The sequence below is a fragment of the Rhodamnia argentea genome, chromosome 11 (assembly GCF_020921035.1).
Source record: "Rhodamnia argentea isolate NSW1041297 chromosome 11, ASM2092103v1, whole genome shotgun sequence".
In the NCBI taxonomy this organism is placed as follows: domain Eukaryota; kingdom Viridiplantae; phylum Streptophyta; class Magnoliopsida; order Myrtales; family Myrtaceae; genus Rhodamnia; species Rhodamnia argentea.
In genome coordinates this window covers 23,612,721-23,628,901 of record NC_063160.1, presented here as the reverse complement: position 1 = coordinate 23,628,901, position 16,181 = coordinate 23,612,721, and the positions used below count along the sequence as shown (strand labels likewise).

Here is a 16,181-nt window from a genome sequence, read left to right as displayed (position 1 = left end):
GGCACTTGGGAGTGACTGGTTATGCACGAGGTGCTCCTCTTCCTCGGGAGGGAGATCATCATGGAGTCCAAGCATTCATCTGATGATCAACGATATCCTTCTCCTCCCAAAGCTTAGCTCAGCCTCAGAGTCAGATAAGCTTCGAATCGTCCTTCAACACTAACCATGTCCTTCATCTCTCGCTCGAGCAGTCTCTCCCTCCACAACCGCCGGTTCTCCGATCACCATCGCTCCGCCTCCAGAGCCAGGCCGCATCGCCTCCCATTCCCGGCCGAGCGCCAGAAGTCTATACTCCACCGCCTCGGGAGCATCGACGCATCGTCCTCAGTCCATTTCTCGCTGCATGGCCATGGAAGCGGAGCTGAACGCTGTGGCGGTTTCGAGAGCGCTCGGAGTTGGTTGCGGTCGGCCGCTTCGTTCTTGCCTGGAGGCGGTTGGTGGAGCTTGCGTGGTGATTGGGAGGAAGCGGGAGCTGCGGATGCCAAGGCGGTCTCGGTGGTGACCGCTCTGCGTTGGGTTTGGGGCTTGATTGCTGAAGATAGATTGGTGATTTATGTTGCGTTTGGCTCTCTCGCAGTCGCTGCGGTACGCGATTCATCTTCCTCGAAGGTTGCGTCGCTTGTCTTGATGAATATTTTACACGAATGGAAGAACTAGCGCATTGGACGTTTCCGGAATAGCTGAAGCAAAAATAGAGAATAAATCTGATACAGTTGACGAATATTGGCAAAGGCTTAGAACATGGAAAGTCATTCCGCTTTTGTGATGCTCGTGTCATTAATTCGTTTGTCAAATGAAGATGCTTATATATGGATTGTTCCAGCGCGTGTTTTGTTGACATTGAGAATGCAGGATCTTAACATTATAGCACTGGTTGGTTTGGGTAGGGAGAAGTACCTATGTATGCTGCTTTTGTAGGTACAACGTGGAATTAACTTTGGCCATTTTCTTTCATGCTTGCCGGATGTATGCGACGTGAATTTTACAGAGAATCATCGTTAGTCCTGTCAATTTGCTTGCTTTGGAAATGATGGCAATTGGTGAATATTGTTTCAACGGCTGTTTCCTACTTTCTTTCTAAATTATGCTCAAATTTCAGTGGTGAAGTTTGCTTTCTGTGCAGCTTTCAGAAATTACAATGCCAAGCCTACTGGCAGCTTCCCTATTCACTGCACAGAGTGGTTGCAGAGACCTGTTTTATAGACAGGTTCAGCTTTTGGGTATATTGTGTTGCACTTCAGGAATATGCAGGTCAGTTTAGCTTCATGTTTATGTTTCTATAATTGCCAATAATTTGGCCATCGTCACTTGTAAGGCGAGCTTTTTTTCCCTTGAATTTATTTCCAATAGAACATAAATGGCTTTCCCATCTAGGTGCACTTTTGTGTTCTCAATGTCTCGATCCGCAGTCAGTAGTAATGATGGAGCTTTCATGCTTCCTTTTTCGTGATATGATCTGCTACGAAAAATCTTCCTTGTATTTGGATGTATAGTCAGTTTGGTGCCTTTCCTATAACATTGTCTTTTGAAACTACAGTGGCTTGCGCAGTGGATGCTTTGCCGTTGCAAATACAATCTTGGTGGGTCAATTGCTTTAAGTGCTCTCTCTTCCATTATGAATTTCTTGTTCTCTTAAATGCGAATTCAAGTCAAATGAAGAATTCGAACCGATGTTTCCTCCCTGCTAAAAGGGTGTTTATGGGGTTTGAACTCTAGATATGGGTTATTTAGGATAGATGGGGGCCACTGCCTTATAAAGGACTAATGTGGTGCTATTTACTTTCCATGCATATGTTATTTCAAGCATTGCAATTTGTGATCTGTGGATTTTGAGTGCTTCCTGCTGGGATAGATGACTGACTTAATAGTGTTCTTTTTGTATTAGAGAGAGCTTGAGCAAGCCATTTGGTTTAGTTTGGTGCCTTTTACTTGCCTACCAGTTCAGAAGCATAACTAAGTAGAAGGGAAACTCTCGAGATATGATACGAATTTTAATTATCAATGATTAGTTCTTTGCTATTGGGAGAATTCTTTTGAACAGGAGAATTTCATCCATCAGATGCCATTGCTGTCTTCATTTGAAGTTGATGTGATGACAAAGCTAATAAAATGACCGGTCAAAGGATTATTGAAGTTGTTTACTCCTCAGGGGAAAAAGTTGTTGGAGGATTTAGCGGACAACAACAACGTAGTAAGAGAAATCAAGCCGCATAGTTTTTATCCTGGTTCACTCTTAAGTTAGAGCTGCATCCAGTAGAGGATTTCATTATAATTAGCACATCGCAGTTCTATGTTACATCACTTAATTAGAAGCGAAAAAGAGTATATATAACAGTAGCTATTCATAGGCCCAACCTCAAACTACTAATGAAAAATATGGGCTCAAACTATAAAAACCTTTTGGTTGCTTGGGGGGTGTTGCTCCCACGGCCCCCAAACCCTGCCCCCTCATTGGGGAGCGGGATTCCATGCTTTCCTGTTGATGAGAGTATGAACCACACCCCAACATGCTTGCGATAAGTCCTTATAGGAGTATATGGAAGACCATTCCTACTTCTTTGAGAAGAGCTGTTGCCTTTCCTCTCCGTTGGCTATTCTGTCCACAAAGTCCTTTGACTGCTGTTTATTTCGTCTTCATTAGTTGAAGAGGAATCTCCCTCTGTGCCGTACTACAGTGTTCTTTCTCTTTATTCTATTTTTTATTTTATTTTGTTTTCTTTTTTGGCGACTTGATCTTAAAATATTTGTGTTATCTACACTTACATAAAAAGTTTAGTCATCTCTTTTGTTTCCTATTTGCTACAATAAGTGTGTCCTTATTTGTTACATGATATTATTGGAGCACGGATCTTTCAATTTGTGTCCTTGGTTTACTAACCGAGTAGAGGCAGTGCTTGCTATGTCCTTGCAGGTCAAGTGTCTCCGGGAAACTATATTTTCATCACTTGTTTTTCAGGTTCATGTTTCTTTTAATTGTTGTAATAATTGTAGAGCTTTGCATCTCGGTGACAAGCTCCACAGTAGAGAAGTTACATCTTCTGATTTTCAGTTGTTTGTTACTTCTTTCGGAGACCAATATGATTTTTCTAATTTCTTTGGCCCAGGATATAGGTTTCTTCGACACAAAATCTGTTGGTGATCTGACGAGTAGGCTCGGATCAGATTGTCAACGATTGTCCCATGTTATCAAGAATGATATGAACCTAATTATACGCAATATCCTTCAGGTTGGATACAGATTGTTATTTAACTTTCGTGCGAAAGCTTAAACATTGGTGTGTCACCCTTTTTATGTTTAGGGGACAGGAGCATTGGTTAATTTACTCAGTTTGTCATGGCCCCTTACAATGTCAACGATGGTTATATGCTCAGTTCTATCTGCAATTTTTTTGGTTTATGGCCGGTAAGCTTTTCTCCAACCTAAATTTAATTTTCTTAAGAATGATATTTTTCTTTTCCTAATTACATAACTTATTACCTTTGCATATTGTTCTGTACTCTGGCGGACCAGGTATGTTTATGCTTTCATGATAAATCCAGGAAAAAGAAGTATTTGTTGTCAAGTATGGCAATATGGCTTTATATTTTAGGCTGCATCCTTTCCCGCTTTATCTCAAGCGAAGCTGCAAACAGTAGTTCTATTAACCTTCAGTTGTGAGCATGATGCAGAATTATTATGTGATTATGCGCCTATGCGTGAGTTCTGGGAACATATATTGCATTTTTTTATTGCTTGTATTTGGTATGCTTTCTCTACTTGTTTCAGTTCTTGGTATTTTGTAGGTACCAGAGGAATGCTGCGAAGTTAAGCCAAGAATTTACTGCCAAAGCCAACGAAGTATAGGAGGAAAAGTTATCTTAGTTTTAAGTACTTTGCCGCGTTTGCAATTTCTTGATGCAGTGCTTTTGTTTTCTATGTAAAGGTTGCTGAAGACACTCTTAACTTGATGAAGACTGTCCGAGTTTATGGAACTGAAGGAATGGAAATTGGAAGGCAATGATTCCCACTAGTAATTGTCTAACAAGTGTTTTTGTTTTAAATGATTTATTTAATTATGTGGTGACCTTATGCAACTTACCCGATTCTGTGGCTAAACTATTGCGAGCCTTTCCTGTGTGTGGCGCTAGGTATAAGCTATTGCTTGAGAGGTTAAGTTCTGTCAGCATTCGTGAAGCTGCGGCTTATGGATTATGGAATCTAAGTTTCAATACCCTTTATCGATCAACACAGGTTTGAATTTTTCCTTTTGGTTGGAACCTGAACTTTCCCAAAAATTTCATTGTTCCCATGTTCATGCTTCTAATTGGCTTTATAACCATACCCTGTGGATATCTCTGTCTCCAATTAATCCATAATTCATATATTGTTCATTGGCAATACCGTGGTAGAAAATTTTCATGCATCATCCAGATCAGAAGCATAGTGCAAAGTCAGTTCTCATCAATGATCTACATAGTCAAGAATTCCAAATCTTCATGTCTTGGTTTGGTTGTGATGTACTGCAGATAAATGTTGAATATGACGCTGTTTGGATGGACACGTATCTGAATGCTGCATGATTACTATCTTCATGAAAGTCAATGATCTCACTATGATTTTTGTTGGGAAATCCAGTTCTAGGTTTTGGCGCTGCTGTTAGGAGGTTTGTCAATTCTGACAGGTTACGTGTCCCCAGAGCAGCTTACTAAGTATATCCTGTACTGCGAGTGGATGATTTATGCAACTTGGAGGTTGGTGGACAGCCTAACGTCATTGTTGCAGTCCATTGGAGCTAGTGAAGAGGTTTTCCATCTAATGAGTCTCTCGCCAAGTCATCAGTACCTGTCAAAAGGCAAGCACACTGAAGAGAATGTAACCGTTAATGAAAAAGCTGAAGAAGGAATTGATGTCCCTGGCCATCCTTTCTTGCTATAGATATATAACATTGCAGATCAGAATTCAAATCAAATTAAGCATCTGAGACCATGTTTACATACCTCATACTACTGGGGGTTATGTTAAAATTGTTAACATGTGTCCATGAGTTTTTGAGTCTGGTAATGTGCATCTGAACACGAATAATCTCTTCGCATGTTTGGCATATTTGACATTCTTACTTGAGCCGTTAACCCTTGCTTCAAATCAGAGCTGAAAATTTTTGTATGTGAGACATACAGGCAAATGGCTTTGCCATAGTTTTCCATGTCCATAGAACATCTTACCCAATGCCTTCTCTTTTGGGTAAAACATTCAGTGGCCGGCCGGCCTACTGTTATCCTTAAACTTCCGTGATGTTTGTTAGCTGAGCCCTTTGCATTGGCTGTACGAACTTTCCGGCAATTTTGCTTTCTTTATTCTAATCTTGCATTTCCTTGTGCAGGAGTTACTGTTAATTTATTGCTGCCTTCCATATTAATCCAATACTTTCTCTGCCATATAAATTGTACACAGGGTTGAAAATGCAAAAGCTAAGGGGACACATTCAGCTCGTTAATGTATCTTTCCAGTATCCTTCAAGGATTACGGTATATATTACATCAGTCAACCTTCTAATTCACTGGTCAATATTTTCTCCTCTATTAATGGCATAGTTGAATATGTTTACCTCTCTGCCGGACATCTATGTTTAGTGACAACATTTCAATTAAATTGAGAAAATCAGGCCCTATACAATTGCTAGTGATGCTCAATCCCTCGACTAGGTAGGATTTGTATGTCGCTATATAGTTGAATGAGGGGCTATTTACCAATTCTAGAGGTTGTGGAGTCAGCTTCGATTTGATTGATGAAGACTTACTCGCGTACTATTACAGTACTGGACTTTTAAATTGTTGAGATGATTTCAGTATACGATGTCGTATGTTTTTATTCTTTGAAGCAGGCAGTTAATTTTAATATTATTCTAATTGTTTTGCCAAATTAACAGGTACCAGTTCTAGCAAACGTTAGCTTCTCTATAAAGCCAAATGAAGTGGTTGCAATAGTAAGAAACTGTGCCATCAGAGTAATTGCTTCCTTTTCTATGGGTTGATTGTGATCGATGTGCTGGGTTCTATTTGACTAGGTTGGTGCAAGTGGTTGTGGGAAAAGCTCATTAGTTAGTCTTTTGCTTCGTTTATATGATCCAGTTGATGGTCAGGTAAGCTGCACTACTCTCGTGCATATGTTGAATCAGGAAATCTCTCAATAAACTTGGCAGTAACAACTTTTTCTCTGTATTGTAGATTTATATTAGGTCCATCATTATTAAAATCCCTAAATTTGCAGATTTATATTGACGGTTTCCCCATAAAGGAATTGGATATAAGGTGTCTCAGAGAAAAAATTGGATTAGTGGGACAGGTTAGGCATACAATTACATCTCAATGATATGAAACTTATATCAGGCTCTGCTCCCGTCTGTAAGTACCCCTTATGGATCATTGATAGGAACCTCATCTCTTTCACATGGATATCTCATCAAACATTAGCTATGGATGCTCTAGAGAGATCAATCAGGAAGATGTAGAATTGGCTGCAAGCCAAGCTGGTGCCCATGATTTTATTTCTACTCTTCCCGATGGATATCAGACCGTCATTCATGATGGCTTGCTCAGCGGTGGACAGAAACAGAGAATTGCTATTGCTAGAGCCATCCTGAGAGATCCTGCTATTCTGATCCTGGATGAAGCGACCAGTGCCCTGGATGCGGAAAGCGAACGACTAATCAAGGTCTTTACATTAAAACATTTGTCCCTCTTGTACAAGCAAAATAACATCTGGGCACTAAAGCCGAGTGATTGTGGCTAATGTGTGATTTGCCTCGTCATTAGGGCCTAATCTTCAATAAAACAGCGAGAACCGTCATCGTCATAGCACACAGGTGAGTCGCTCACCATAGCTGTCGCCCTGTCTGTCTTCCCTTGTGGCTTACGAGATGAAAGTACCTATATGGGTGGCTGGCTGTTTGCAGGCTCAGTACTGTTGAAAATGCCGATAAAATCATTGTAATGCATGGCGGTCGAGTTGTGGAGGTAAGGGCTCTTATCTAGTTCCAAATGGAAATTCTCATTCATCCGCCAACACAAGTAGAACAAACAGGTTCTCTCTTTTGCATCATATCTCAAGAGGCGCTCGAGAACGGAAAGTAATATGTATGTATAGGCAAAACAACAGAACCGGTCCATAAATTATCACTCCGCCGCGCTGCGCGGTATAGATTAGGCATGCCTTCATAAGCAGCTGCCATAGAACATCTTGTGTAACCTTTTGGCATGGTGAGCCTGTTCCATTGGCCAATGCATTATAGTTATACCGTATTAATCGCATGCACTCCGCAGGTGGGAACACACAAGGAACTCCTCTTCAGGGATGGCTTCTACGGTCGTCTGATCAAACAACGGGAAGATTCAATTGAGTTCTGACTTGGGAATGACAGTTAGAAGAACGAGTACATCGGACCTTTTAACCACAGGTGCGGCGGCTTTAAACGGCCTTATTGACAGGCTCCCTCGCAAATCCCTTGTTCTTTTTTTTTTTTTTTTTTTGGTATCATCATTAGCGGCAAGTGGGACATGGGAAAAGGTGGATTGCTTCAAAAAAGGCACTCCAAACGCAATTGGATCGCTACACCCATGTAAGTCCATCTCTTCTCATTTGTAGTTGTACGATGTCCTGTTCACGTAACATGAAGTTTTTTTTTCTTCTTTTTCTGTACGGGCATCTATTACGCTTGCCCCTTACATTGCAAGGGTAGAAGAATTCCTCCAATTAAATCACAGATTATTTGCAATATCAGCCTCCCAAAGAATAAAATCGACGGGGATGGGGCGGGGACACCAAAAGTAACAAGTCTTATTTGCACCGTGCTGGGTCTGGATAAACTATCATTTTATTTTAACAGACTGCAGAATACATCACTGAGAGAGAGAGAGAGAGAGAGAGAGAGATCAGAGTCTCGAGGGCTTCGGAGGAAAAATCTCCAGGTTGAAGGATTTGCTGGTGAGGAAGACCCTTCACCCGTGTGTGGCTCCATCGTCTGTCTTGTCTATCCCTTGCGGGTTACGAGCCTTTGGCGGTGATGGGGGCGGGTCGTCCACTGCTCCTTTAATTTCCTTAACTGTTTTTTTTTTTTTGTCGTTCTCTTGTTGTCGGTCTCTCTTCCTCTGGTCGTCCATGGCCAATTCCTCTTCCTCCTCCTCCTCCTCCTCCTCCTCCTCAGCTTCCTCCGTGGACATGATGATGGCCACGCCGTTGCCAACTTGAAAACAGAGCTTCTTCTGACGGTGGCTGTGCATGCAGACATTGCGCCACGTCGTGGCTCATGCCGGCAGGACACGTGTGGCTCTCTCTTTTTCTGTCTCGTCTCATTTCACTAGACTAAGCAAATCACATGTCGTAAAAAACGGAATTTCAGGCGGTGACGCGGTTGCTCTGAGCACACGTAGCCAACTCTATAGGCGAGCAGTCTCGGCTTGAGTTTTACTCAATCTTGGTGGACTCTCTAGTCAAAATTCGACACGTGTGTCTGCTTAACCATCTAATTGTCACAAAACCCATTTCCCAACTTCTCATTATTATATGACCAAAAAAAAAAAAAAACTTCTCATTATTACCAATGTGGACACGAGTCAGACTTTAATATAAGAGATTCTGCAGAAGATGATGAACCTGATGCTTTCCATCTCTGAATCGGGCGGATTTCACACGTAAAGCTAGCCTTTTTTTCGGGGGCGGGGGGGGGTGGGGGGGTGGGGTTGGGAGGATACTAAATAAACTATAGGCTAAAATCTACCATCTCAATTTTATCACTAAACAAACCATGAGATATTTTTCTATGAGGCTGCAAGTAGAACATAGTGTCCAATCGCTTCATTATACTAATATTGGCGGGCATGTCCGCAGGTCGATTGCCTATTTGAAAAATATGACGAATTTTGAACTCGGGAAAAGAGCCCAGAAGTTTTCTTATATCTTTAAATAGTGCCGGTTACGTGGTATTCGCTATACTCTCCCGATTAACAAATTCGGTGACAACTTTGGAGTCCATCCCGATTCAACGAGTTTATGAACATTATGTTCTTTTCCCGACCATAGAACTCATAATTCAGCTTGTGAAGATGAATATATCCCAAGAAATGAGGCAAAACCGCCAAGTCAATCACCTCCTTCATTTCGGAATAATCCTCCAGCTCCTGCAATTCTAGAATTATCTTTGGACGCTTCATTCGTATTCAATTTAATCCATCCCGATGATGGAGGATCCCAGGCGACCATAATGGGAGAAGCACGGGGATCCACTTTTAGCCAAGTTGATTGTCGGCGAAGCTATGATTCCCTTCATGTGTGATTGAATTACATGTATAGGGTGAGAAGGGAAAACAAAACTTTCTTGGAAAAGCGACTTATTTTGCCATTGCCAAAAAATCTATATACGATACTATGAATAATGCTCCAATCAACGTGGGAATTGAATCTTCCTTTGTCAGCGAGGTTGAATACACTTCGATTGAATGGTTCGGATGGATAACTGGATATGCTGTAGGAGGCAGAACAGATGACAATGCCGACCATAGAGAGGAATTAACCAAAAAAAAAAAAGAAGGAATGGCATTACCAAGGGCACTCGCATGTCATCATTTGGCTATTGATTAATAAACTCAACAACTCCAACCGAAAAGCAGAAATAAGTAATTCGACAAGGGCACAATCTTCGATAGCCAGGCTGAGGCTACACAGTTCACTGGTTTTGGTCGAGTCCGTTGTGCTTCTCTTCTCCTCTCCTTCCATGTCCAAGGTTTCCATGTCCAAGCTGTTCCCTGAACCACAGAGAACTTTCACATCTCGCTGGGCAAGTCTATTAAATTTGGTGAGAGGATGAAGGAGGCGGTTGAGGTAATTCATGATTGGCTGATCAATCCTTAGAAACCCATGTTCGAGAGCTTGAACATTGAAGTGAAACGCTCTGGCTTAGAAAGATGGAAGTGTTTTGTTTTCCCATCATACCTCTTTACATATGATTTTCATTTCTATTCTAAGACACAAGTCACACTGTGCGATATGTGCCGTGTGTTAGTTATAAAACTCTGCTCCTTCCTCACGCGTCCCCACCTCACTTCCCTCGAAGGTGGAGATTCGAATCCCCTACCTTGGGGAGTGGCCACTTGGGCAATCCCCTAATAGTTTGCTACTTTTGTTTCAAATCGATAGTAATCGTAATTATTTTCACCTACGTTGTCAAAGTACATAGTTTTGCTTTGTGCATTTAACTTAAAATGTTTCAACAACTTTGTTATAGTTATCCAAGTATAGTTATGTAATACACATTTTTTTCAATTCAGTTTTGCCATTTAGAGATGTACCATATAGAAGTGCGAGTTCAATTTTTTTCATTGTTGAAAATATTGTCAATTTCTGTCTTTTCTTACTATTCTTTGCTCAACATTTTGCCAGGTATTGTTTGCCCTTATTTATACTGAAGTTTTTTTTTTTTTTGACGTTTTGTTTATACTGGAGTTCAAATATCTGTATTATGTTCCTGTTTATCTATTTCTGATGTTTTCACTAGACGCTGAAAAATTGGTTCTTCCATTTACATTTCGAGATTTCATTTTCTTTAATTCTATAATTCTTTATCTATCTATTTTTCTTCCGTAACCCCTGCTAAATTCGTACTCTCAAGCTTATATCTTAGAGACAAACGTGTGCCTATTTTATTTTCTACCGCGAATTATCACTCGCGAGACTGTGAAAGGGGAAAGAAACAATTAGTAAGAAACAAAGGACACGTAATGACTCTGATAAGGACATTTGGGCTCTGTTTGTTTCGAAGAAAATGAATTATTCAAATTATATTTTTTTCTAGAAACGATCGTTTGTGTTACTTAAAGTAATTAATCAATAAAAGCTATATTTATTATCGAATCTATTTATGTGTAAATATTTTCGTGAACGATTAAAGTATTTTTTATTCATTTATTTTACAATTAATACAAACGGTGTTTTTTTATTAAAATCGCTTTTAAACCGTCCATTTTTCGCTAAATGAAAAGTTACTTTTAGAATTTCTAAGGTTACGACCTCGCTGTTAGCGACGGGGATGTCGAGAATGATGGGCTCTGAACTCGGTTGTCGAAGTGCCTAACTGTTGATCCTTTCTATAGACAAAAAGCCCCCGCAAACTGGAAAACAAACATTTTTGCAGCTTGCTTTGCGATTGGTTCTCTCTTTGGTAACGTTGTTTTCTCTATTCCTCCAGAAGAACTCGGACCAAATCATGGATCATTTGATAGTGTGAGCCGCTACCGAATGGGAAAAATGCTAAAAAGGAGCTCTTGCAAATGCATCGTCTCTTGCCGCCTTGCATAAGAGTTGACGAAACAAGGACAGAACTCCAACAAGAAGCATACATCTCTCTCGTTCTCTTGTTTCGATCTAAACTAGGAGACCCTTCACGTCGCACCTCCTGAAGATCTTCGTTTTAACGCTTCCCTTGTTCGGCCATGGGATCTCTACCCGTATTTCTCCTCCTTTTGAGCGAGTCGCGACCTTCTGCTTTCTTTGAGTTTGCACTCTTCTCTGATCAGGTACTCTCTCTCCGAGTCTCTCTCTCTGTGTATGCCGGGTTTCCTCCTGTTGTGTTCTTGTTGGATTCAGATTAGCCGAATCTGAATTCTGGCTATGGTGAAATTGGATTCGATTCGTGGGGGCTCTAGGTCTTCACAATCCTGGTGTTCCTAGACTGTGACGCAATCCTAAAGGAAAAATCTGAACTTGTGTTGCTCTTGCTTCTTTTCTTCAGCAACTGTTTACTTGATGAACTCGTCTGGAGCGGCTTTGACTTGTCATGTAGTGGTTAATGTGTCTTGAGTTTCTTCCACGGAATTGGGCAATTGGGTTGTGGGATGTCGACAAGACGTTGACCTCCTGTGGAGTATGAATCAGGTCTTTCACGCTTGTGGGATTTTAGTTAGGATGGTTATGGGACAATGGTATCTAGCTGGTTCACTTCTCTACTTAAGATAAAACGTATCAGTTTCTGCAACTACCACACTAGGCTTGTGCCCTTTGAACAAATTTCATTGGGTCTGGAAGTTTTTGTATACAGCAAGTCGGTTAAGTCAAAGATTCTTCGATCAATGACTTCGGGACACGGGAGATTGCTAATTGTTGATTGCTACATCATTGAATATTGCTGTAGTTACCCGGAGTTAAGTGACTCTTGCATGAAATCAATACATGGATTTAATTTTGTTTCTCAAAGAACTCATTTTCGCCCGCAGGAAAAGGCTCTTCGACTTCAGGAGCTCCTTGGATTTATCCACCAACACCTAGAGACCGAGAATCCAGGAACCTGTCTTCTTCCTCATCCTCTGCTCCGGCAACTCTTGTCGGGTGTGAAATGAAGCCCATTTACCACCAAAAAATTTTCACAGAGGATGACCAGCCACTCTTGGAAATGGCTCATGATAGCCCACAGAGTGACGGATTACCCAGCTTGGCACAGGAATTTTATGTCTCAAAAGAAGGACCGGCGAACTTGAATGATTTTTTTTATGAGAAAGTGGATATCTCTCCTGGAAAAGGCCCGGCGGTGGTGAAAGCGAACTCGCATACTGAGCATCCTCCAGATGACTCCAGGAATCCCAGTTCAGGTGATGTCATGGATGGAAGCCATATTTTAAGTGATTGCAAAGTAATTTCCCAGAAGTCTTTGAGTCAGTCCCCGTCTCAGTCTGGTTCAGAGATGCTCTTCTGTTCAAGTCCTGAGGGCAGCTTATGCTCTCCTGATCTTTATGTGGAAGCCAAAGAAAGTTTTGTCTGTGCTGAATTCAGCGAGTGCACAGATAGCAACAAGTTCGGTGAGAGCGAAGTTGCCAACTCATGCGTCATGACTGATAGCAGGAACACCAGCATTGTGAGTACTGTCAGTGGCGAGAGCAGCTCCAGCAATTTTAGCAGCATTATGAGCAAGCCGCATAAGGCAAGAGATAGGGGATGGAAGGCAATCCAGGCTGCCGAATCACGTAATGGGCAATTGGGGTTAGAGCACTTCAGGTTGCTGAAGAAGTTGGGTTGTGGGGATATCGGTAGTGTATACCTAGCGGAGCTGAAAGACGAAGGGTGCTCCTTTGCCATGAAAGCTATGGATAAACCGGCTCTGACAAATAGGAAGAAACTTGCAAGGGCACTGATGGAGAGGGATATATTGCAGTCTTTGGATCATCCTTTCTTACCCACTTTGTACGTGCATTTTGAGACGGAGAAGTTTTCTTGCTTGGTATTGGAGTTTTGCCCAGGAGGAGACTTGCATACGCTTAGGCAAAGGCAACCTAGGAAGTATTTTCTAGAGCATGCAGCCAGGTCGAATGTTGTTGTATTTTCCTCATTCTTTGTGTTTCCATGTCCATATTGCTAGCCGTTGAGTAAATCTGAGTCTGCGAGGAGAAATCTAACTGAACGCATCCCGTGCATCTCCAGAGTCTTTTCGTTTCGGCTGATGCCAATCATATGCTGCAGGTTCTATGCAGCTGAAGTCCTGCTAGCTTTGGAGTACTTGCACATGCTTGGGATCATATACAGGGACCTCAAGCCAGAAAACGTTTTGGTCCGAGAAGATGGGCATATAATGCTCGTGGATTTTGACCTCTCTCTAAGATGCTCTGTCAGCCCGACTCTTGTCAAGCCCTCCAACTCAATCTCCGAGACGGGGAGCTCGACTTCCTGTGTACAGCCTTCCTGTTTCACGCCGCGCTTCTTTTCACATAAGTCCAAAAAGGAAAAGAAGTCCAAGCAAGAGAAAAAATTGCGTCATCAAGAAAACGTGCTGCCCGAGCTCGTGGCTGAACCCACGGACACTCGGTCAATGTCCTTCGTCGGGACCCATGAGTACTTGGCACCCGAAATCATCAAAGGTGAGGGCCACGGAAGTGCCGTGGATTGGTGGACATTCGGCATATTTCTTCACGAGCTCATGTTTGGTAGGACTCCCTTTAAGGGTGCGGGGAACAGAAGCACTCTATTAAATATCATCCGGCAGCAGTTCAAATTCCCGGAGTCACCTGCCGTGAGCTTCGCTGCGAGAGACTTGATCCAGAGACTGCTCGTGAAAGATCCGAAACAACGCCTCGCTTACACCCGTGGAGCCACCGAAGTTAAACAGCATCCGTTCTTCAGGAGCATCAACTGGGCACTGATTCGGTGCGCCCATCCGCCGCTGGTGCCTAAGCAAGCGACAGACGGGCTTACGAAAGACGCGGCAAAGCAAACGCATGGCGTGGGTGTCGTTGCGGAACCTATGGGTAATTGTTCGGATTTCGATGTTTTCTAGTTCTGATGATCCTCTTTCTTTTGCTGGCTCGACATCAGCTTAGTACCATTTCATTCATCTTGGTTCCTCTCTCCCTACGTAGAACAGCAAATGCACCCCAACAGGTGTGCATGGTATTGAAAAAGAAGAATTGGTTCATTTAATCCTCTCTCAGTCCTGTTGGTTTTCGTTTTTTGTTTTATTTGCCGAATTTGTTGGTTCATTTATTAATGAGATAAGTGTACTGAAAATTTTAAAACTTGTGATGAAAGTATAATCGAGTCTAAACTTTCAAAACACATGATCAAAAGCATAAAGCTTATTAAATTGGTGTAATTAAGTATTCTTTTAATTTTATTCAAAATGCTGACGTGATTTTTTTTTCTCCTCCGATGGAGGCTAACGTGGTTAAGATATGATGGACAAGGGTAAAACGTCGTCACTTTTTTAATCCAAATATGATATTTTAATTTAGACTAAAAAGTAAATTAAATTTTTCAGAAAGAAAAGGAAGGAGGGCAAAACGATGACCCTTACCGCTGTTGCCCCACCATCATTGGAAAAGGTCGGTGTCTCTTGTCAATCGCAGGCGAGGGTCGCTGCCACTGGCCAATGGTTGGCGACTCCCACCGGACTTCGCTTGAGTTTTGCCTTTTTTTTTTTTTTTTAGTTGGCTTAATTTTTAGTATAATTTAACTAAGATTTTATTTAAAAATGAATTTTTGACCAAAACGACTCGTTTTAGTCACGTTAGCGCCACATACGAGACATAAATAAGAATAAAATTCACATCATTCTAAGACGGTATCGAAATGGTGGGTTCGAACAAGGATGGAGGGTCCGAGGATCACGTGAACTTCTCTGCTTCCAAAACGAGATGGGTGAGTCGACGATTCCGTTCACAAGAACGGGGACCGTAGAACATGAATGAGTCTCCGCACCACTCTTCCCGGTCGTAAGCGCTGGCGTCATCCACCGGCACGGGCCGGGCAGTGTCGGGCCCAACCTGCGGAAGCGGGAGGTTTCGATCCAGACGTCGACTAATTAGCTACTATTTCGGTTTATTCAAACGAAAATTGGTGATGAGTCCGTAGTTTCAATAAAAACAGTCGATTTTTCTTTTTTTTTCTTTTTTTTTTTTCATTTTGCAGTTATATTTTTCACTTTTCATATTATTGCTTTGTTTAGAGACGTTTGGCTCCATTTGTTTCACAAAAAAATAAATACAACGATGAATTAAGTCCTAAAATTTTCAATTGTGCTAATTTAGTCACAAACTTTTTTGACAATTTGCCAACTCGGTCCTAAACCTTTCGATTGTGCATTTTTAGTCCTAAACCGTTTAACGAACTTCCAATGCAGTCCTTCTAACTAATTTTGACCAAAAACCGTCGACGTGAATAACTTTTTTAATTTTTTAATTTTTCTTTTTTTTTTCTTCACGGGGCCTGCAAGCCCTTGGGTAAGGGTTGGCAATCCTTGCTAGCCCTAGGGCGAGGGTTGTGAAGCCCTCGTCGGCCACAACAAGGCGCCACCCCCCACTATGGCCGGCGACGGCCCGGGTGAGGGCAAGCCGGTGGCCCCATGAAGGGAAAAAATGAAAGAAAAAAAATCTCATAGAAATTTTGAAATAAATTAAAAAAATTTAAGAATTGTCTGTGACCGTGCCATGTGGACAATTGGCATTGATTGAACCACCACTTCAGCATTTCCTACCTAAAAGACTATATTGGTAATTCATTAAAATGTTTATGACTATTAGGAAGTCCTCAAAAGGTTTAGGAATAAATTGGTATAATTAAAAAATTTAGGATTGAATTGGCTGCCGTTTTTCCCTCTAAACATTTTTGGGGGTAATGAATTTTTTTTTTTTGTTATTTCATTTTCGTGAGCAATGCAATTGCTCATCTTTAG

The 16,181-nt window shown here is 41.6% G+C and overlaps 2 protein-coding genes across 2 annotated transcripts; both read left to right on the top strand.

Annotated features, from left to right (window-relative positions):
• Window positions 1-7,683, top strand: LOC115751141 (ABC transporter B family member 26, chloroplastic-like). Its single transcript, XM_030688887.2, has 18 exons — window positions 1-585; window positions 1,124-1,251; window positions 1,538-1,580; window positions 2,912-2,956; window positions 3,105-3,227; window positions 3,300-3,403; window positions 3,784-3,838; window positions 3,924-3,994; window positions 4,129-4,231; window positions 4,622-4,832; window positions 5,432-5,505; window positions 5,907-5,963; window positions 6,045-6,119; window positions 6,248-6,322; window positions 6,410-6,691; window positions 6,793-6,842; window positions 6,933-6,993; window positions 7,300-7,683. Exons 1-18 carry the CDS (start codon window positions 166-168, stop codon window positions 7,381-7,383), a joined length of 2,061 nt encoding a protein of 686 aa, XP_030544747.1. The 5' UTR covers window positions 1-165; the 3' UTR covers window positions 7,384-7,683.
• Window positions 7,684-11,401: 3,718 nt separating this feature from the next.
• On the top strand, window positions 11,402-14,446 carry LOC115732005 (serine/threonine-protein kinase D6PK). Its single transcript, XM_030662661.2, has 3 exons — window positions 11,402-11,544; window positions 12,241-13,321; window positions 13,478-14,446. Exons 2-3 carry the CDS (start codon window positions 12,360-12,362, stop codon window positions 14,286-14,288), a joined length of 1,773 nt encoding a protein of 590 aa, XP_030518521.1. The 5' UTR covers window positions 11,402-11,544; window positions 12,241-12,359; the 3' UTR covers window positions 14,289-14,446.
• Window positions 14,447-16,181: the final 1,735 nt, after the last annotated feature.

Coding starts and splice junctions, on each gene's coding strand:
- LOC115732005 (XM_030662661.2), top strand. CDS start 12,360: ATGAAGCCCATTTACCACCAAAAAATTTTCACAGAGGATGACCAGCCA. Junction 13,322..13,477: donor TTTCTAGAGCATGCAGCCAG/GTCGAATGTTGT, acceptor CATATGCTGCAG/GTTCTATGCAGCTGAAGTCC.
- LOC115751141 (XM_030688887.2), top strand. CDS start 166: ATGTCCTTCATCTCTCGCTCGAGCAGTCTCTCCCTCCACAACCGCCGG. Junction 5,506..5,906: donor AGTATCCTTCAAGGATTACG/GTATATATTACA, acceptor CCAAATTAACAG/GTACCAGTTCTAGCAAACGT. Junction 6,843..6,932: donor GTCATCGTCATAGCACACAG/GTGAGTCGCTCA, acceptor GGCTGTTTGCAG/GCTCAGTACTGTTGAAAATG.